Genomic DNA, 23,535 nt, shown 5'->3' with positions numbered 1-23,535 from the left:
TAGAAAGTGAGAATTCAAGCTGTGGAAAGGATACCATTTTGATTAGATTGTTTATGAGTGAGCGATGCTGCTGAACTAACCGATAAATAAACAGTAATTCTGGAGTAAGAGTCTGCAGGGAAAGAAACGTCCAATCCTTCCTCTGATAAATGTCACTCCAGTAGTATTGCTTTTGTCTCCTATTTCTGGAAGTAAAACTGAGGTTTGTAGGTTAAAGAAAGGTTTGAAGGGAAATTGAAAGCCACAGAGTTGGGATCTATATTGTTTGACATGACAGATCACACCAGATCAGGCTGACTACTGTCACATCAGAAAATCAAGTTTAGATGCCTGTTCTGTTCTTTTTCACTAATGCCTGGCATAATGACCTTCCAGAGGCCAGTTAGTCAGGAGAAAATAGAAATGTCTGAAGGAGGATAGGGAGGGAGGGAGCGAATACAGCTTATAACACGGCCGTCATGGTGAAATTGCCAGTAACCAAATAATCTTGGTTAATTACCTTTGGATAATAAGGATTTTTTTATTAATATTATATTACATTGTGTGCATATGCACTTCTGCGCACCCCACATGTGTACATATGGATTCTCTCCTTTGCTGTGTATCTTTTGAAGCAACACATCTAGTATGTTGCTAGAATGTCTAGCATTCGGTCACTTCTCCATCAGACGCCCCTGTTCTCCCCACAGAGATTTCCCTTGACAAAGGCTTCACAGCTCACCTCCCCTGAGTAACAGAAATGTAGTGAGGGTCTCGTCTGAGGTATTTAACAGAGGGCTCAATAATTCTGGTGGAAGCAAGGGTGCTCATACAAAGCTGTAATGACTAGCTGTCAGGGAGATGCATGGTGTCCTTTCAGCAACTGAACACAAACAGATGAGGGTGATGGTGGTATTTCTCCAGTCCTTTAATTAGAGTTATGTGATAGCAGAGGCACAAATGGAGATGTTTTCCATCATCTCTGGTGAGGAGGGAGGTAGGACAGAGAAGCTGGTTTGCTTTTGTTAGCCCCAGGCATCCTTTGCACTGTGATATGTGTTCACCTCCTCATTTTTATCACTCTCCGTTTAGCTGTTTATTTCTTCTTCTGTTTCTCCCTGCATTCCTTTCCCTTCCTTACCGCCTTCAGATCCCTAACAGGAACCTAGTTTCTATTTTAAATAACTGAAACCTTCCTTTTTTCCATAACAGATATCCCTGATCCAATTGTTCAGAACTGCAATAAACTTTAAAGACCACCTGTAGGGTTGTTATGTATAGGTAGCTCAGTGCTGCAAATAAAGGAAACCAAGACACAGTTAGAGTCAGTAAATATTCCTAAAAAGCTGAAAACAGAGCTCAAGAATTGTATTCCCAGCTCTGAACTCTCACCTATAGGTACTGTGTAGGTAAGTGAGCTCGTTTCCTCGATGTCGTGTACAACAACACACAAGCACAGACATGATGCAGTAAACAGAGAACCAGGGCTTTAGCATATGTATGTGAATCAAAGGCGCTCTACAGAAGGCAAGACGGATAGCTTTATTTCTAGCCCAGATATGAAGAAATTTAAAAAAGGAGGAAATATATACCTTTTCAAGTTCCTGTGGGAGGAAAAGAGACACCCACTTCCCTTCATTCATATTTCTGCCCCTCACAACTTTTTGCTTAAATCTAGTTTATCACAGGATCACCTGCATCTCTCTCCCCACACACAGCTTGAAAACAGAAGCTCCTTTTAGCTGATTACACTGGGGGAGCATGGGGGGAATCTCAGACCTTGCCCCCCACTACATCTTCTCCATGAAGTCCAAGGAAATATAAAGTCCCTTGTGCTAAATTCAGAGGTTTTGGCAGGTAGACAGCAACAACAGGAGGTGGAAACAGACAGCTGTGCAGGGGAGGAAATGGTGATATAAATACATGTTTAATTGCAGTTTAATTACAATTACTTACTAGGCAAAGTTTACTTAAATGCAGTGTAATTAGAGAGAGACCTTGATTTAATCACAGCCTTATCAGGTATGGTTACTACTATTTTCTTCCGCTTCCTCCTCCTCCACCTCCTCTTACATTCCCTCTCCTGAACTTGCCCAAGGAAATTAAAAGCCAAGGCTTGAAGTAAGCAGAAGGTATCCATCTTGGAAAGTTTTCAGTTTCCTGAAAATTCATTTGCCAGGTGGCTACCAGCCCAGAATTTTCTCTCTGGAAATTGTGAAAGCCCCACTCTGTCCTGGCAAGCCGTTATTCTTCCTTAGCAGCTAATGATAATGGATCCTCATTAGCTGGGAATGACTTATCATGAATATAATTCATCATTGATGGCAGACCTCATAACCCATCTGCTCACAAAGAGTAAATTATATAGCCCAGTCAGATGAGATGGATTGTTCTTTCTGATCTACCTTTGGAGTGTCTCCACATCCTGTTCCAATCAGTACATACTTTGTCTTCGCTCCATGATCTAGGTGAACATGAGGAGAGACATTTGGGCAAAACCTCTTGAGCAGCTGACCCCCAGTTTCATCATTCACCATTTTCCCTCTTCTACTGCTGCTTCCTTCTATGATCCTTACCATGAGTCTGGCCATGGCAGTAGCTTACTTGTTTAGTAGACAAACACTAACATGAGACATCTCCTGTAGACCTGTTGATAGGCTTGCTCCTGCATGAAAACTTTCCCACTCTAATTGTTATAGCACGCAGCTCTTTCTTGGATGTTGCATGTTTAAAACACTGTTAAGCACTTCCAACCAGAATAGGAAAGGGGAAGGATCATTCTTCTGCTCTCTCATCTGAGGGCTACTTTGCCTCCACTCACCTTCCCTAAGGGTTAGTCATCATGTGGCTGTAAACCACTCCTGAGAGCACAGTTATTTCCACTCTTCACCATAAAGGACAGCGTGGCAGACTGCAGTGGGATGGGAAATATGCACATCAATTTGCCAAAAACACATGGCACGTGTGGTCAGGTGGTTAGGCTGGGATAAGAGTCTCTAAAAGAGCATGGATTCAGATATTCCTTTTTGGTCTGCTATAGAATCACAGAATCATAGAATACTCAAGGTTGGAAAAGACCTCAAGATCATCAAGTCCAACCGTCCTGTTGCCTGTACGCTGCTTTGAATTGAAACAAATTTAAGTATTTCCACTCGGCTCTGTGAAATACACATCACATCATATATCTACATACTGATGTTATCCCAAACATTTCTCAGAAAAATCTCACAACCCTCTACAAGGATAGACGGAATAAATTCTGAGGTATACCAAGTATTTTGGTGCAGAGGAGTGGTGTCTAGTCCACCACAATGCCAGCCCTTGGCAGGCAATTCAAATTTCTACCACTGCCTCAGTTGGCAGCTACCACTGAGGTCCAAATATTTTGCTTACATTTAGGGATCTCCTGTCTGCTCTTGGACAGTTCTGGAGAAGGTCTCTAGAGGTTGTTTACTCTCCAGGTGACTCTGAAGTCCATAAGCTGTCAGCAAGTTTGCTGACTTCAGTGAAAGTATCATTTGCTCCTTCCATGTCAATACCAGTTCATTCACGTTGCCTTACTTTGGATCTCTCAGTCTTTTTTTCCAGCAGCTCTAAACAATCAGAAAAGTTAAATCTATCCATAAAACTGTAAAGCTGTTCATTAATTAATGCGTATTTTATTCTGCCATTTAACCACACTGGCCTTGCCTGAAGGAAAATTATGAACTGCTAAGGTCTTTGCTCAGGGAACCAAAACCAGAGACATGCAAGCTTTTCCCTCCCTCCTTTTCTGTCATTATTTGCTCTGCTTTCTTTCTTTTTCTTTGTCTTTTTTTTTTCCTCCTCTTCTTTTTTTCAGATGCTCCTGACATTTTAACAGACTCTCTGATCATTCCAGGTGACATGACCATCTTTTGTAATGTTCTTGTCATGATTCATCTGGATGAGAAAAAAGTAGCAAGAAAAAAATGAGAGGAAGTTTTAATTTTCACCGTCCTTCCTCTCCTGGCCCCAAGAACATGTCCCTCTCTATGTCATTTAGACTGGTGCTCTTCGTGGGGAGGAGCTCTCTCCCCATCATAGGCTTTTTAAGAGCTGAGGGTCACTGAGTCCTTCGTTCACCTGTGAAGTGGGTAAATAGGCTGTGAAATCTATTTACCCTGTTGTACTGGGCTGTGTGTTGCAGATCACAATAAATTACACTGAACCAAATGGATTTCTCCTCCTGTTTTAATATTTATTTGGCAGTGAATTTTTAATAGGGAGGGAGTTCCACTTGTCGTTCTAAGAATGCCAAGCGAGCAAAAGCAGGAAAGAAACAAGCTTAGAGGAATGGATGCAAAGCATTGGAGGAGGGAAGAGAAGAAAGATGGAAAGAGAAAAAGGGAATGAGAAAGGAAAGGGGAAAAGGGGAGGAGAACAGGGAGGCAATAGTCACTGCAGCATCTTTGAAGATGAGTTTCTCAGGTTACAGCAGCTTTGTGTAGCTCCCTGCCCTCACAGAAGCGAGCAGCTCACACACAGCAGAGAAGTAAAGAATCCTGAGAAAGAGCTTTTGACCCAAAGGTACTTGTACCCTTCCAGAGTTCACTTCTCACATCAACACTTTCCATCAACCCAAATAAATTAATCGATCATTTGTGATTTTTTTTTTTTTTTTTTTGGCAAAGAAAGGAAACTGTGGTTATGGTCCAAAATCCATAAATACATTCTGGTACCGTCTGTGACTGAGAGAAAGGGATAGAGAGTCACTGCAGAGAGACAGATACAATTGACTAGAAAAAGAGATAGTGTAGAGAGATACAGCAAGTGCCTCAGATAGATGACAAGCATTAGATAGAGTGGATATATAGTTAAAATTAAAAAGATGGATGCTATGAGTACTCATGGGAAGATACCTTGGACAGACGTTCTGTGAATAGATGTTGCAGGAAGAGGAATATTGTTAGATAGACAGACACTGTCTGGGAAAAATGGGTAAGGCAAGAAGTAATGCTGCAGCCAGGCACATAAAGATTGATTCTGTTGATAAATAAATTCTATAAATAAATTCTACAGAAAGATATTTCAGTAGCCTGCCATCTATGAATATTTGACACACACGTCTAAGGAACTGCATAACACTTCATCCAAAATAAACGTAACCAAGCAGCTACTGTACGTGTGTGCCATCATACTATTTAAACATTTAAGAGATGTTAGCAGCTGCAACAAAAACAGCAATTTATCACTTGATTCAAAGCTCGTTTCACCCTGATGGACACATCATTGATGGCCTGGCAACAGCATGGCAGAAAAGGCCAGGCCAGCAGGTAGACAATTAAGTGCTGAAGCAACATTGGATAAGTAAAGCCCCTGCTGGGAGCTCCATTCCCAGCTCTCCCTAGCTACCTTATTGACCTCAGCGAGCAGTTGCAAGTCCTGCTACTGAGTGTCGTGGCAGCAGCGCAAAACAGCCTGTTCTCCTGTAATAGGCTTTGGGCAAGAGTTCTTGTCTACAGGGGCACCTGCTGAGGCTCTCAGGCTTACTCTCATGCCAGGCAGATGCTGTCCAAATTGAGAGCCTTTCCAGGGAGGCAGATCCTGTTGTGATTCCAGCGGTCAGAATTCCTGAAAGATGCCAGAGTCCAGGGCATCTGATGAGTGAATGTAATTTCGTACTTTACATCTTTTCACCCTTACTATGTCTGTCCTGTCTCACCTCAGACCTTTTGTGAGCCTTACAGAGGGCCCATTTCCTTGCTGTGGTCTAGACTGAAGTTTTCAGTATTCCCACTGAATGGACTTCTGTACTAGTTACTGTTTTGTTCATCTCCATAATCATCTCTGTAACCTCTGTTTTGGCAGGATCTGTCCTTTTGTTGATTGCTGACCCCCATGCCAGGGATGCTCATTTAGGGGTTATTGGTCTCTACTTTACATGTGTTATCACAGTGCCCTTGAAGCAGACAAGTTCCTTCTCAAGGTGCTGGTAGGCATCCTCCAGGCTGCTTCTAATGCTGCTTGTTCAGCACAGTCAGCCTGTGCTCTGAACCCTCTGAGAGTTTATGAAGCACCTCAAAGTCAGTCTGGCTTATGCCAGAGTCGATTTGCTCAGTTCATTTTCTCTGTGACCTGAACATGGCCAGTATGGAAGTCCACAGCAAAGGAAAGACAAGCACTTTAACCTCAGCTCTTCGGCAGCACCTCTTCCCACTGCAGTTAGTGCTTTAAAACAGTCCTTACCACAAACTGTTTGATTTCAGTTCTTGCTATCACAGGCATTCTATTATGTATATGTTTTATATATAGTTTTATCTAATGCATGCTCTTAAAATCTCACAGAAAGAACTCCATAAACTGTCTTTTAGCTTGCTATGGTGCTGCCTTCAGGGCCCAGATATTCGTTCGTGGGGAGAAGAGGACATGATATATATTTTAATGGCTTCAAACACCAAATTAAATTTGAAATTAGCATTGAACTCTACCATCCATTTCCAGTAATGATGCTTAATGTTATCGTGAGAGAATGAAGTGCTTTACATGGTAGGTGTCAATCGAGTCTTGTTCAGGAAGTTGTCCAAGGGCTCTTGGGTACAACACGCTGGGAAAGTGATTAAAACCCTGTCAGGTTAAGTGAGAATAGTATTTTTGATTTTCTCCTCTCCCCTTCATTTCAGTCTTTCCTAGCAGCCAGTTTCTATCTCCAAGGATATATCTTGTAATAATAATTGCTTGTTATCAGTGGATATTTTCCAGTACAGCAAAGATATCTAAATCCAAAGTCTCCAACAGAGAAAATTGATAGGTCTGAGTTTAAGGAGTATTAGGTTAATCTATCTCAGAGGAGACCCTCTGTAAGAAGTGAAATATTAGGCATTTCCTGACTATAGGGAGTAGCATGGGATGAGGGTATGCCAAGCTTCTGAGTGGGCAGACCTTAAAAGCAGAAAGGGAACAAATAGCTCAGGAAATTTTCTTCTTCCTTGATTGTCTCCCCACAGACTTCTCTTGCATTGGAAATGTCTAGAACAGCATGAGAAAATGGAAGCAAGCATCTCTCTGAAGCTAGAACTGTTGGTTAGTGGTGCCTGGCTTTGCTCCTCTGTCATCACAGATCTTTGGACATACAGTTTACCCATTTTGCTTAAAAAATTTACTCTCAGCAGCTTAGGTTAATGTGACTATTATTGTGTGAGTGTATTTAATTCTGGGCTTTTTTTCTCCTAAATTTATAGGAGGCCATGCAAATGCCATAATGCCCATCCATGGAGTAAGCGTGTAAGGCTCTCACTGCAGTTGCAATTATGATCAAATGTTTGTCATTGCACAGCAATCCTTACTCACTAGCAAACTAATAAATACTCTGTTAAGGACCTAAGCCTTGTACCTTCGCCAAGTTTTGACACAGGGCATATTTCTCATGTCTTGTATTCCTTAAAATTGTTCCACTGGCTGTTCACTGAATTTGGAATCCTTAGCTTCCTGTTCGGAAAACGACAAGATTTAAAGTGCTATTGTTCCCTGCCTCAGAAAAGGCTGCAAAATTAGTGGTGAATGATGCTGTTCAGGAGTTCGGCTGCTCAGCTGGGACATGCCGGTGCAGCTCCATGCACATCAGCAGAGCTTTTCCTGATAAATCATCAGACTGCTTCCTTTGCTCTCAGAAAGCAGGATGGGTTGTTTCAGGCTGCAAAGCTTGTATGTAAAGTAAATCCATTGTTATTGAAAAGTGATTGATATTGTTGGAAAGCCCAGAAAGATAAGCTGATTGGTGGGTAAGCAATGGAGTGTAATAGCCCTGAGAAAACTGCTGTGTAATAACAGCTTTGATTCCTTGCAGGATAAAACTGTATAATGTTGCCATCCTTCCTGTACCTTTCATGTGTACAGCACTTCATATACCCTAAGCATATTACTTTGTCATCTGGACTGATATCTAGTCTGATCCTCCTGGGCTTTGCTAGTCTGCTTGTGAGAAGTGTGAAGTTTTCAAACAAAGTTTTAGGCTTAAGGTAACATCTAAATTATAGATTTTTGAAATCGCCTTGGCAGTGTTTCTTGATAGGCTGCTTTTTGAGCTAAGCTGATAACCCATCTTGCCTCAGAGATGCTTTTTTTCTCCTTGGTACTGAATTGCGTGTATCATGCACCATTAAATCCGACACAGTTTATCTGCAGGTTGGCTGTGCAGAAAAGGAGAAATTCCAGCACAAGTCTGGCAAACTCAGGGTAAAGTCAGCGGCAGTCTGATTTGGCTGCACCTCTTCTACCATCTTATTACCTCCACCATCCTGAAAGCCTGGGTTCTTCAGCAGCATACAGCATTTTTTTGAAGGGTTATCTGTTACTGATGCTAGAAATGTTATCACGCAGGTACCTGTGGAAAGTTGGTGAAGCAAAAAGGTGTGTAGAGAAAATAATGCCATCGTGGTTTGATGCAGAAGAGGCAACAAGAAGAGAGATTCTACCACAGCGCATAGCAGTCAGAAACCCTGTATACGTTCATGAATGTTACCTTCCCAAATGCATTCCCTCAGTAAAATGTGTGTGCGTATTCTAGCACTTGAATTTGTGCTGTTTGTACTGGCAAATATAATTTTTGTGGGCTTTTTCAGTGCCTTGGGGGAGAATTCATGAGCCAGAACAGCTCACGATCTGGTCTTTTCCTGGTGTTTCTGTTCCTGGAAGACAGAATCCACCATGAGAAGAGCAGATGTCACTTTATTTTGGTGCAATAAGCAGCTTCCTGAAGCAAAGAGACAAAACAAGGTGCTAGGAAAACATAAATACAAAGGCAAATTCCAGGAAATACAAGATTCCCTGACTAAAGAGGTTTTCAGGTCCAGTGGAACCAGCATGCACGAGTCCTCAGCCTTTGTTTCCTCAGGCTGGATGGCTGACTGTTTCTGCTAGACAGGCTAGCTGGACAGCGTAAAATCAGAGGCCAGACTGGGTACAGAAAATCTGGCAGGTGGCAACAGTTTCTTTCCATTCTGAATAATCTCCCCTTCACTTTTATGCCTTCAGTTGTTTTCAGTACGGCAAGAATTACAGTGTTTTTCTTTGAAATACAGCCTGGCAGCTAATCTTTAGTATTACTGAGCACCTCTCCCTCCTTCTGATGTCAGCAGGAGTCCTACATCCTCATCATTCCTCCAGCTAAACTCTACATTTCTGTCTGGCAGAATCGTGAACACTCATTTCTTTCCCTAAAAGAAATGAGAAACTTGCTATTTTCTTTACTGAAGTCTTGGTTTGCTGAGAGGAGGTTTTGGACCAGACCCATCAAGGTTATTAAGTACCTGTTTTCTTATTGCTTTCAGTAGAGAGAAAGGCACTTACATAGAAGAGGCAACTAAATAGCTTCGCATCTTTGTTCAGAAATAGAGGGGTGGTGGAGGGCTTCAGACACACCCTGGCTCTGCCACCATGCCATAAGCTTGCCATCCAGGGAGAGTGATAGAGCCTGCTGTGTCCATGTTACTGGGGAACTAAGGCAGAGAAAGAAAAGCAATTTGCCCCAAGTGACTGTGAACCCACCGAGTGCAGAACCTGTATCTCTGAAACATAAGTGTTTTAACCACATGATTCAATTTTCCCTTGATGCACAGCCTGACATATCTTTTCAGTCACTTACTTTGCACGCAAGAACTGACCTTTTATCATTTTTGGTTGTAAATCTGAGGGTGACTTTAAATGCTCAGGGTGGTTCACTACGAAGTGATTGTTTCACTGCTCTGCAAACTGTGCTCTAATTTGTCCCATCCATTCAAATACATGTCTTATTTTGATTAAATGAACACTTTTGTCAGTTTATGTTGCTTCAGCTTTCACTGAGAATATGTGCGCTTCTGTGATGTGTTAGTATTCTTTTAATAATTTTAATGGGAATTTATATACATCTATATAAATATACACACACATATTCACATACAGAAAAAGTAAGAAAATGTAATTGCCATTTTCAAGGAAAACACATAGAACATTTTGGAAGGCATGTGAAAATTGATTTTTATAAAATATTCAGGAAATACTCATGTTAACAGAGGTTTTAAAAATGTTCCCTGCTGGGGAATTGATAGATGCTACAAGCTACAAATGGTTTCATTTGGAAACAACATTTCACTGTTATACAGGTGAAACATTATTAAAAACCTACAAGAGGAACACAGAAAAGTATTAGGAGTTCTCTTGTACAACAAACAACAATGGCAACTTTCATACGTACTTTACTGTGTTCTTTTTGCAAGGCGATGCTGTGCTCTTAAATCACAACAAATGGTGGTTGTTTTTCCTCTTGCCTCTGTTTACTGGAAATCATATGGTCCTGGCTGGTAGGTCCTTCTGGCACAAAGAATCTCGTTAAACTCTGCTAGAGTTCTGATGTAGGACAAAGGTGGACCTTCAAGTCTGTGTCAGCTCTCCATGCCTGTTGTTTCTCTTGTATGCTACACCACTAAAATTCATCGTTGCAATTCCTGACAGACAGATTTTAGGAGGCAGGGAGAGGATAATGAAATATTTGCTGTTCTTCATGAAACATCTGTCTGGGTTTTGGCAAGATCAAGGAATTAGCAAGAGTTGCCACTTGTATGCTGCAGCTGACATTTTTTATTGTACTTAATGGAGTCCAAAGCATATGCAAATCAGCTGTGTAATGAGTGAGGTTAAGCAAGGTTTTGGATTTGGTTCCATATGGTGCTAAAATCATAATTGATCAGAATGTTTTGAAATATATTGAACACGAGTGTTCAGATTTGTTTTATCTGAATCTCATTATGCCTGAGAAAATATTTAGGATGAGGGCAGAGGCTGAAGTTTTAACCTGGATATATTATCAGTTATCTATGATCACACATACTTCATCAGATGGTTCTGCTATAAAGCCCACTTCAATTTGCTTTAAAGGCAAGATAGGTTTCTTTGACCTTGCCTTCTCTGCATTTTGTTCTTATGCGTACGTACACACACAGAGTGTCTCTCTCTCTCTCTTTCCTAATTATGATATCGACTAAATGCACTTCTTTTCCACAGGAAAGGATAAAAGAACAAGTTACATATCAGTCTCAGAACCTTTGACACTACAGAAAGTTTCTCAGATCAGTTATGATGAACATCTCTGGAGTAAGGTGCATAAATTTTAGGGGGATTGTGATTTTACAGATTTGTGTTGAATTGATTTCAAGAAATCTGTGATGACACAGGACCTTGTAGAGAAGAAATTACTTTGAGAGGTGGCCATGTTGACTGATGTCCATCAGCTGGAAACTCTTAGGCTTCAGTGCTTTGTCGTCATGTTGGCCTTAAATTAATTGTTTTCAGTGTGTTCCAGAAACTGTTTTCTGTGACCCTTAAGCTGAGATTTGCCTGAAGGCTTTCCTTAAAAGCAGAATTCAGTGGTAAATCCCACATGGTGCGATTCCCTCTCCCTTTTCTGGACACTCCAGAATAATTCTTTTTACCAGAGCTCAATACTTTTAGTTCTGGTTGTTGTTTACCCATATGAAGACACATGATTGTGAAGGAAAAAAGAGCTGTGCAGAAGAGTTTCTCAGACAGTCATTCCTTACTTTAAAAGGTGCAAGATGGAGTCAGGTTCATGTGGAACAGGAATATGTCCATATTTCCCTACTGAGAATCAAAGATCTTAACTTTTGCCACACAGTTTTGCTTTTAGCTTCTAGTTTAAGGTCTCAAATAACTGATGATAACACTTTATGATTTAGATAACCATCTCTGCCTGCCTATTGACCATCCTAATATATCTCCAATCCTACCCAGATGGTCCAGGTCCCCTTTCAGGTGACCTGCTGCTTTGACAGCAATCAGCTGAAGGCTAGAGTCAAAGAACTGCTTTGCCCTAGACAGATGCCAGCTCTTTCCTTGAGGCTGTTTCCCCTTGAATGCAGTAGCATCAAGGTTCAGCGATCATCTATTGTTATCTCTCAGCTAGCTGTAGGAGTATCTTCTGTCAACCTCCTATGTCTTGTAATGAAAATTGTGAGCTGAATACAGAGCAAACCACGTAATTGTGTGGATGTGTAGGTGTGTCAATGTCTGAGTGTATGCATATATACATATATGTGTATCTATTACTTACCTATCTGTAAGGGAAGATAGATAAGGGATAGCAATCTACTTTGTGTGCTTGTATAGACATATTTACATACACACACAGAGACATACACATCTGTCCTAGATAGATTCTCTGAAACGTTAGAGTGGTTATCAACTGAAAATAGATTTTCATGAAGAAAAGCTAGCAACCAAGAGGTTGCTTTCTCCTCCGAGGGGTATAGTCATTGGAATTTAGTCATTTACAGCAGTTGTTAGTTCAGTCAGGTAGTTAGATGTCTCTCTGTTATCTGGTGTACAAGCAAATATTTGCATGCATAGTTATCTGACCCAAAAAATACCCTGTACATAAACCAGATATGTTAGTAAAACACAGTCTGGACATGTCTTGGCCATCTTAAAACATTTTGCTTTCAAAACCCCAAATCCTTTAAGTCATTCAGAGAGATCTAAGGGATATATAGCTATGGAACTAGGACTTTTGAAATTAAATGTATAGAACAAATTACCAACCTTGGATGAAGTCAGTGGAATTATATGAAACAGCACCAAGGGAAACAAGAACCCAGGAGAACATGCTTGCCTTTGCATTATTTATCCTCAGCAGTACAAATTTTCAAATCAAGACAAAATCTTTCAACATTTCTTTCCCCCCTACAGTGCCAATGTCTCAATTACTGGAAGCACCCAAAAGCAATTACAGGGATTCCAATAATCTTCCTGTATTACTGTGGCTGGACTGCTAAGTATCATCAATAACGTGATTATCATTTTGAGAAGAAATTGCTTGAGGTAGAGAAACTGTGAGAAAAGCTCCCAAACACTTTCCAAATCACATTTGCAGCAACTCTTACATTATTCAGTGTCCTAATGAGTTCTGTTAGTCTCAGTAAATACCTTCCCATACAGGGGGACTTGACTGCTCATATTTTGCAGGAAGCTTAAGCTGTAGAAAACCAAAATGCTATCTGGTTTGGAAGCATTTCTTCTGATTTTTAAACTCAGAGTGAAATCCAAGTCACTGACAGTGCTGCTTGGTGGACAGTTATTGTCCCATCTATTTTATGTCACCCATCTTTTATTTCCTGTGTTCATCTGGGGTCTGCACCAACTGTCACAGCTCCATTTTTTGGCAGACTCGTATCTGTTCAAGTCAGTGGGTTTTATTAATGCTTACAAGACTACAGCTATAGAATGCTAAAGATGCAATGCTAGCACTGATATATAGATTGGCTCTCCATTAGGAAGAAATTAATGATTGTTTGTAACACTGAATCCACAGCCTTTGGCTTCTCACCGGCTTTCCCATCCTGCAAGTCTAAAGACCAGCCCATGAGAATTGTATTGGTTAGCATTAGAAATGTGCCTGGATTTGAACTGAGATATCTGGAATACAGAAATGTCATGTAATGTCAAGCCAGTACCCTTCAAATAGGAGAATAATGCCTGCTTGTCCTCTATACAAACTCATCTTTCACAGCAGGATCAAAGCTGTACCAGTAGCGTGATGTAATTCAAGTAAATGCAGTTCTTCATATTCATACAAGGCTTTTTAATTTTCCAACGATGTGTAATGAAAGGTGTGTATTCAACACCTCCTCTGCTCTTACAGCAGTCATCAGCCATCTTCTTGCCAATACAGGGAACAGAAACAGTCATTCCTGAGAAGATTAGGAGAGCTTCTGCCAGATGCAAGTAAAACGCTGTCCAGGGCTAAACTGTTGCAAGCCTGAATGAACATTAGGGGACAGTATTGGCCAGGAGTCAACCTGCTTCTTGCTCTTCTTGCTCTTCATGCTCTCCCTTTATCTACAAGTTGTCTTCTTTGGTCTCAAAATTATAAAGCCACACTTGCTCCTTACGTACCTAACTGGTGCACCAGACATCCAGTTTTAATCTAGGCAAATCAATTATAAATATTACAGCCTACAATTACCCTGGGAACTCCTCAAAAACTAATTAGTATGAGTCTTAGCAATGAATTACCCCTTTTTCTTGGCTATTTGCAGCAGGAAGAAAAAAAATCCCAATAACCTGCACTCAGAAGGAGACCAAACATCTCCTAGCCACAGCAAACAGAATTCAAGGCAGTGTTTAATTATGTTCATATTGTTCATGAAAGGATGGGCTGCAGTGGGATGAAAGCCAGGGCACCTGACATCGCCTAGGGCTGAGCACGCATTTTCTCAGGAGATATTGTAAGATGTGAAAGTCCTTGGCAAAGAGTCTTTGGAAAGGCAAATCTCACGGGAGCCTACAAAGTTCAAATTATTGTTGTTCACTGTGTAGCAATAAAGGAGGCAAATGAAGTAGTTCTTTAAGCTGGAGCCATCTTGCAACGGTGAATAGCTGACTCCCTCCCTTGGCGAGGTCGGGAACTAAACAGACCCTTGTCTAGCTTTTCTCAGGCACGAGGAGAAGTCAGGCTGCTCTCTGGGGAGCTCCTGAATTGCAAAGATCAAATTGGAAAGTCGTTACAAGTGTGCACCACACCTTGTAGCAAGTGAATCAAGACACTAAGGGTGGACTCAAGCCCTTCTTCATCGGCATCTTGTTGCTATAGTGTATTTCTTCCAGGTGTAATTAACTAAAAGCATAATAGTTTTTTTCATTTATGTTCTAAAATACTACTTTACGAAACTATTACAGGTAGAACTGTACTCTTGAATAACTACAAATGCGTCTTCTTGAGATTCACTTTAGATTCATTACAAGACTTGAGAAGCAGTGTTCCTGAAAAATACTTTTAATAAAACATATGGATTCCTCAAAAGCAAAACTGTGCAAGATCACACACCATTTTCAATTCAGTGGCACAGGTGGAATTATAATGTCACCAAAAAGCAGGGCAAGGCAATCCCAATTCACTGCAGAGCAGGCAGCATAACTTTAAAAGCTGCAGGACACCTTACTTACCAACATGTATATAATTGTTTGTATAATTGGTAAACTTTGTTGGAAAAGAACAAGATTCTCCTTCTGCACAGGTGATAACTGTGGTCAGGGTCCTCCAGTCCCCTGCTTGAGTGGAGAAAAAGCACACCCTTCTTTCAGGTGAATGCTGTAATTGCTGAGAACTGGGCCTGTTTAAGTCAGACATATATCTTTTTTCTGTTTTCTCACTGGGAAATGTCCGGTGTTTTGAAAAATTTCAAGAAAGCCATTTCCTGCCTTAGTCTATGAACTGTATCAGGGACATGCTTGGCTCCCTATACACAGCCTATTCCCTGCATTGGGCAGCTTCCAAAGGATTGGGACAGATGGTGATGGAGAGAAGTTTTAGGGAAAGCAGAATATGGGGTTACAGACAGGGTGATTATGCAGCTACTGGGATGTTATTTTTCACTGCTGAGAGAAGATGAAGACATGTTTGCTTGTTTGTTGATACATTCTTCCCAGGGAGTCATTGATATGTCCATTACCAGCGGTGGTCCCCAGACAGTTTTTTCCTCCTTTTTTGTGTGAAGCATTTAACCACTCACTTCCCAGCTTCATTCTGGCAAGACTGCAGCAAATTTCAAAAGAGTGAGAGGAGCGATACGAAAAAAAAAGTGCTCCATTTCCTTCTCTAATGCGCTGCAACTGTGGTGCCTGTCAAGTGAAGGTCAAGCAGCAACCCTGAACAATATTCACAGATTCCTTAAGAGGGACAGTTGTCAGAGCCTGTTCTTTCCAGCAGAAAAAATGAAACACATTCTATTTTGAGCCAGTCAGTAGAATATACAGAGAGCGAGTGACCTACCACGCCAGCAAAATAGGAGTGAAAAATCCTAAGAAATTACTTAGGACATTTTTAGTTTTTCTCCATACCCTGGAAGTATATGCACAAGTGAAGGAGAATTATGTATGAAAGAGAGATCATCGATCCTTCTCATGTACAGCATGTAGCTATAGCTTATCAACCACAACATAAACTGACTTTTCCTATGGGCAGTTCAGCAGGACAGCTGACTTGCAAGGTTTCTGTCCAGCTGTGACCTAACAGGTAGGCTGCCTTAGAATGAGGGGTTTGCAGGAAGAACCTGAAAGAAGTGTTTTTCAGTCATACCAGAAAGCTCCAGTTATGCTGGCATGTAAGGAAGGACTGGGCTCACTTGTCCTTCTCCTCATGTTAAGTCAGCAAAAAACCAGAATCATTCTACAGGGTAGCAAAGACTGCTTGCTTTCCGAAACGAAGCAAGTAAACAAACACACCCACATACAAAAGGAGAACTAATTAAGATCAAGTCATATCTCAATAAACATGCAAATTAAAAATCAAAACAAAGAAATTCTATTTATCACATCATAAAGTTGCAAATTGCTCTTGTGGCTCCCATCGGCTGGAATAGACGACTGCTACGAGGCTGGAGGTTTTGAATTAGTAGATCAACCAACATGCGTACAAGTTTTATTGTGGTAAATGGGGGACTGTTGGCTGTAGATATATTACCAGCCTTCCCTCCCCCTCTTCTGTACTGCATTCACATTCAGCGGTATTCACAGACTATATTTGCCTTGGAGTTCTGTAATGTAATGTCATTGGTTTCCCTCACTGTTTACCTTCTGTAAGACAACATCCTTATTCTTTGGTATATCTGTTTCACATCCCCTGCGTTTTTTTGTCTTGTTTTGATTTGATTTTTGCCGGGGGGGGAGGGAGGATTATTATGCAGCTCTTAAAAATCACATTAAATAAAACAAAAAACCAATCAAAAATACCAAATACCTTCCCCTAACAAAAAACTCCACAACTCTTCGTTGGAAAAGAGAGAAAGGCACACTTTCTGCAATGGTATGTAATAGTCTAGGTCTTGGCATTTCTGCTCAGTGCATGTTTCACCATTTGCATTCTCTCCTAAAGGAGCTGGTCTTTGTGATGTGGAGAGGCAGCATGCAGTGACTTTGGCACCTTCATTAGTGGGACTTTCGGACTCCCCAGCATGCCACATGTTGCCACCTCTCCTCTTTCAGAAGAACTTCTTACCTGCTGGTTTGATCTAGCCCATTTCTATCGCTTTCTTACGTGTTTTAAATATTCCTGTAGCAGAAAGTGATTTCTTGGGATGGAAGATTCCACACAGTAGAGAGATGTAGCTGGTTTGTAAAGTTTGGTAGTGTGTTAAAGAGCCTGTCAACTTTTAAGTCACTGGTGCAATTACTGCCTGCTTTGACAGCGAGAGGAAGCTGGTGGCATGTACTTGCTCTTTGGTAGTTCTTTATGTGATTTGCAGTGGTGGCATCAATCCAGTGGGTATCAGTCCATATAGGAGAAAATCCAGTGGGTATCAGTCCATATAGGAAAAACCGCTACTAAAGTCAGTGCTAGTTGGTTTGCTCATTCACTGTCATAGCAAAGGGAAGAACAAACTAGGAAGAAAGTCTGCTTTCCTGACATCTGAACACAATCTGGGCACTTTCTCACTTGTGGGGAACCTCTCACTGCAGTATATCTGCCCACGTGTTGAATTGTCATGGTCTTGGTGTTTTGTGTACCATGTATTTCGGCAACATGACAACATCCATCTTGGAAGGGAGAGCTTTTGTAGTTCATTAATGGTTTTGTGCATAAATACTTGCTTCATAAAGACTGTCCCTTCAGTCTTCAGTGTAAGGAAATGATAGGTTTTTGTGTTTTTCTGTTTCGTTCTCTGATTGTTTTCTTCCAGGTTTCCCTTCCATATTAAAGTGCTTTTGTGCTGGAAGTCATTTTCCCTTTTTGTCAGAAATCCAGTCCTAAAATCACCTAAGTTACCAAAAAATTCAGAAGGTCCTCTGTTTTTTGGATTCCCAGTTTTAAGGAATAATAGGAATTTTATTTTTTAATTGTTATCCTGTTAATGCAAAAATTTGACCTTCAGTTCCTAGGTTGCAAACTGAAGCATTTCATCTGTAAAATATCCGTGAGTTGGGTGGCAGCTATGCTCTGTCCCAGTGGCATTAGCAGCTCCTCCCAAACATACAAGTGCAATATTGAAAGTAGATACTCTTTGGTTCTTTTTGATTGCAAAGCTGCAAGAGCACAGCTTATAAATGAAAAATCTAGTTCCCCTGAGTTTAGTCAGCTTTGAACATTGTCACGGGTACTTGGTATGATGGTAATTCATGCCATGCCTGCATATGAAAAAAAGGGAAGAATTCAAACCCATGGTCAGACGCAGTGGAGACCACTGCTTGTTGCTGTTTGTGCTGGGAGATTTGTCCTGGTTTGTTTGCTTTGTTTCATGTCACATACTCAATTTCAGTATGAGTTCCTCCTGACCCAGATTTCTGAGCAGACTGAAGTGGAGCCAGAAACTGTAAAAGTGCATAATTATTCTTTTATTTATTTTTAAGCTGTACAGCTCTATTAAGCTTTCAGAGACTGCTTTATACCCAGCCTTTGAAGTAAACTAAGCCAGAGATCACCCAGAGAAGGAGAAGTGAGTTGACACTGCTTGTTTCTGCTTGCAGAGTAGGCTGTATACAGTTAAGAACTGGAGTCTCAAAGCTAGGAAAATCTGATGCCTTTTTTGGAGTGCAGAAGAGAGAAGGGATCAATACATCCAAAAGCAATACTTTACACCTTTGGTGTGTTCTGAAACCTCAGAAGCTGGCACTGCTGTGAAACAGCTGAGAGCTGGAATATTATTCTGGGTACTGACATGGAGATGAGCAGACCACACATTAAAGCTGTGTATGCTCCATCTGCCAAGCCATTCATTCATCCCAACTTGAGACAAATTAGAAACTATGGCCCAGTGGCAGAAGATTATAATTCCTTTCCCAGTCCCCCAAAGCAATACATTCCTCTGCTTTGAGTCTGATTGAAAACATTGACCTGGAGGTGAAAAACACAGTATCTGTCCTCCTGATTCATCCACATTCTGATCCAGGCAGCACTGAAACCACAGGCTTCCTTCTGGTCTCAAAAAATTACCCAGCTGCCCTCCTGGGCTAAGGACCAAATGGGAACTAGGCAGCTAGGTAGAAGACCTTATCCCCCAGAGCCATCGAGTCTATTGGCTACAATTCTGCCATAAATATAGCATTAAGCTAACCTAATACAATATGTATTGAAAGTGCACATGTCAAGAAAGCCTATGACAACTCCCGTAAGAAAATGGCAGGAGGCTAAGGTGGTGTAACCTGCCCTTTTGAGAGCCAGACGACGTAGCTGTGACATCCATTTAGAGTCTCTCCTCAGCCATTCAGACTTGCCTCTGAATTTGGCCCTTGCTAGGGAAGTCATGCTGTCAAAGCCTTCTCATGCTCCCTTCGAAACACAAACACTCCTGGTATTTTTGCCCTCCTTGGTGCCACTGTGCTCAAAGATCCAAACACCTATGTTTTTTCTTTGTGTTGACTTTTGTTAGCAGTGCTCTGAGCTTGCATAAAACAAGAGGAAAAGATGCCAAAGCACTTCAACCACCTGGATTAGTTAGGTCTTACACTAAACATGGAAATACAGCGAGGTGGATGATGATTAAACCAGCAACCTTCTGGAAACTGAATACTTCCTCTTCTACTATATTTCAGCTGCTATAACCTTGTAAGTGCCTTAAGGCAAGAATGATATTGTCTGTATATAAAGCACTCAGTTTCTGTATAAGCAATAGCAATAATAGTGATAACAATAATCATTTCTCCTGTGAGGTAGGGAAGTATCACTCTTCATTTTACAGATGGTGAAACAGACACAAAGACGTAGAGGATCTTGCTTAATGCCATCTCATGCCTTATTGACAGAGCCAGGATTGAACTCCGGAAACACATTTCCCTGTTACTTGCTCTTACACCTAGAGAACCCCCTCCTTTTGATGATGAAAGGTTTCTCTTCTGATTTTTCTGCAGAATCTGCAGCAGCCAGGAGACTGATGATGAACCTCCTTGTGTGGAAGAAATAGATTATAATACTGACAGTTCCTCTGACGGTGAAGTGGATTTCTCGGAGCTAGACCAAGAGATTCAGGAGTGCCTTTCGTGGGTGGAAGGAGAGACAGAAGATGAGGGAGTGACCACGGGACAGACATGCAGCTCCAAGGCTCTCAGGGGGCTCTACATTTCCAGCCAACCAGCATCTAACAGTACGGCTCTCCCTCTGCGTTCTGCACTTGGGGTGTACAGTGGGTTCGAGAGCAGCCCTGCATGAACAAGGATTTGACTTGCAGAGCAGTAAGCAAATGGGTTGCCGCTCATGTTTGACTGTTTGCCAGCTTCAGCTTCCTTCCCAGACACGTTGCTTCTGTTCAGAGTAGAAAGTTTGCTGTATGTTTGTGTAATTTGTATACATATATATATTGAGAATGACTCCTTACACTTTGTACACAAGGCAGAGTGAGAGGCCACTGGCCCGAATAGTAATATGTGAGAACATCATCCACTCCTAAACACAATCCCCAGTTTCTCAGCTGCCTCTAGTATGTGGTTTCATACAGATTGACCTGAGGAATGGTCTGCTGAGGCCAAGGAACCAGAGATAATTCTCCTTTTCCTACTTTAGTCTCTGGAAAGCAGTCTTTGCCTGGAAGAGTCACAGTTACTGATGCTTTTGGCCAGAGCTCTCGATTGCCATTCATTTCTTTTGAGCTGTAGAGCATGTATCTGATTTCTGTCGGATCAGAATTTTTATAGTGTGTTCAACAGGTTGGGTCAGGCTGTGCATGCTTCTGAGCTAGTCATATCTCAGCAACAGTGTAGGAAATCTGATGTGCCATAGTAAGGAAAGCACCAGTGACAATACAGAGCAGTCCTCTGGAAACCTGGGCTAAATTCACCTTTTCGCTGCACTGCAATGAACTAGTCCAGTGTAATCTCAATTGAGTCACTTCATGCTTGAACTGACGGGCCCAAGTGTAGAATTTGTTTCAAAGATGCTGTGAAATTATATTTTCTCTGCGAGACATCCTTCCATCTGAGAGAGTACAGATACAACAGTTTGTCATGGGGAACTAGAGCTACTATGTAAAGCTACTTGGAGTGAGGGATTTGGAGCATTTTAAGGAGAAAGACACGTTCTCTTGAGGTAGCTGGGGGTCCCCCAATATTCCGTCAATAGATTAGTGAGGGTGGAAATATACAAGAGTGAATTTAGCCCAAGTATCAGTCCTGTGACTTATTATTCTTTGTTAGTTTTATTATGATACCACTAAAGAAACCTAGCTCATAGAACAGGACCCCATTGTGCCAGAAGGTAATAAAGCAGAGGGCATTACTGGTAGGGTATATATAAGACATGTTCTACCAGTGACTCCCAGAACGGAGTCAGAATAGATTCTTCTTTGATCCCCAAATGAAAAAAATAGATTTCTCCTAAAATTGCCTGCACAGATCCCAATTCCTGAGAATCCAGCACAGACTGAGAACACACTTGTGTGCCCGACATCCCTAAAGCAAGAAGTCCACATCACCGCACCTCACAACTCATACTGCCTGAACTTTTCATGTATCTTAGACTCTGCTGCTGCAAATTGAGAATTGCCCTGAACACAAATGGAATTAGTTGCACAATGCAAGAGACTCCCAACTCTGTCACTACTTTATAAGGCTCAAGGAGAAGGATGAATATATAGAGTGTTGTGACATTACAGCCTATAAGGACTCCATTAGCAATGATTATTATTATTATTATTATTGATGCGGGACTAAAAGCACCATGTCATCCTCTCATCTTTATGCGGTTTGTGGAGAGAATTCCTGGTGCAGAATGAGGTTTTCTCTGATTCATCTCTGAACACCTTTCCCCAGACTACCTAGGCATATTTTCCAGCAGGAGCTTGCTCTTTGGAGAAACAGCTTCTTCCTGTCCTGCTGGTTTTTCAGTACCCAGGTGCTTTAAAGTCTTCACCAGCACATAAGAGTTCTCTGTGTCTCTAGCTCTCGCTTTATGATGTTGCTCAAAAGATGGGCAGCTTGGGTCCTTAGAAGCTGAGCTTCTTAGACCAAACTAATTCATTAGGTATTGTGTGTGTCTCTGTACAGATGTCCCGTTCTGCTTGCTTTAGTGTGCAGCTTGTTGCACACCATACTGAATTTTCATAAAATGTTGGCTCACAGGAATGGACACAAAAGAGGTGAAACAGGTATTCATTATACTATATCATTATAATAACATTATAATAGTTTGTATAACATTGCTTTGAAGCTTATTAATAAAAAACAATACATGTGCATAGTTAACTTCAAAATCCAACATTCGTATGCATGACAAAAAACTCACTATGTGCTAGGTCCAGACTACCAGCATACACAGGCCATGCTGTAAGATCTTCAGCATTCAGCACATCCCCAGGAGACAGGGCAAAAAATACCATTGTACATGTACGTGTTTGTAGATGTGCAGGTATACATCCAGAGCTGCTTTCCCTCCTATGCTGCATTCTGTACCAATGCCCTGCCGCAACTAGAACTGAATAATGCTTACCGAGGCTGCCAATGATACACCTTATTGCAAAGGAAAAAAAAATCTTCTTAAATCAGCATTTTTCTTAACAAGGCACCAATATTTTGGCTTTAAATACTATAGGCCAGTCTCAACCATCTAGCTGTTTCATTTTTAATTTCTTAAGCTAGGGAGAATTCAGTTTGGTGGGAAAACTCTACTCTAGTTGTGATTCATTGAATCAGTAGACTGCAGAAGGGTTGTCCTAATGTAATAAAAGCTGAGATATAGCTTCCATGCATGTTTGGAGCCAAATGTATATAAGCAGTACCTCTGTTTCATAGATACCTGTGCTAGGAGCTGCAGGAAGCAGGGAGATGGCAGAGGCTCTTAGGATGTTTTGAGTGTCTGAGATCCAAGTGCAGCAGCTGAGCTGGGAGCAAAGCATCCATGCACGTCAACCACACCTGCACAGAAGCCGCTATGCAATATGAAAAGCGATGCCAAGCCTTGTCAGTGGCAGCTTCCCATGTTTGTGCCAAACAACTTGTCAGCAAGTGGTGAGGATGCTGCAGAGGGCAATGACGAGGTGAACCACCCAGCCCGAGGGTACTCAGCCTGCTAATAGTAACCAACCATTCAGGAATAGCACCTGGAAACCTCCAGTAGAAGCGGTTTGGTGGGCTGCCTCATTTCTTCGAGGAACTTGTACGGGTAGCAGATGCTCCTCTTCTTCTGACAGACCTCTAGAGGTCAGGAGAGGGCCTCCATTGTGCGCTGCTCTCCCCAACGCTATTAACATTCTCCCTGAGTCATGGTAATTAAGCAGAACTAGGCTCTGCACAGAGGAACGGAAGTGCATTGACTTTAATAAAACAGAGTGTAAAACAACTTTAGATTAACTCCAGCCTTGTTTATTCTTGCACACTTGTAATTCTGGTTTGGTATTTCCCCAGTGAATGGAGCCGTTGTCCCCCCGCACTGAGGCACGTCACCTCACTTCAGCCTGCTAAGTGCTGAGCAGTGAGGCCAGTGCCTTTTCTTACTGTCACTAGCTAATCCCTAAGAATTTGGAAACAGCTGATAGAGAAAGGGAGGGAGGAGAGGGAAGTCGCCCTGCTCCCCACCGTTGCCATTCCTCAAGAGTCAACAAGGCTGTCAGGTTGAGACGCAAGCCA

General features: G+C 41.6%; 1 protein-coding gene across 1 annotated transcript in view; it reads left to right on the top strand.

The window, feature by feature from the left end:
* AGBL1 (AGBL carboxypeptidase 1) overlaps positions 1-20,128 on the top strand; it is a 282,923-nt gene extending 262,795 nt beyond the window's left edge. Inside the window, 1 exon segment of the mRNA XM_075431306.1 lies at positions 19,847-20,128. Coding sequence (XP_075287421.1) covers positions 19,847-20,128 — 282 coding nt within the window.
* Positions 20,129-23,535: the final 3,407 nt, after the last annotated feature.

The sequence above is a fragment of the Opisthocomus hoazin genome, chromosome 10, assembly GCF_030867145.1.
Source record: "Opisthocomus hoazin isolate bOpiHoa1 chromosome 10, bOpiHoa1.hap1, whole genome shotgun sequence".
NCBI classification, from domain to species: Eukaryota; Metazoa; Chordata; class Aves; order Opisthocomiformes; family Opisthocomidae; genus Opisthocomus; species Opisthocomus hoazin.
Note: the sequence above shows the minus strand (reverse complement) of the source record. Positions and strands in the feature narration are given on the sequence as shown.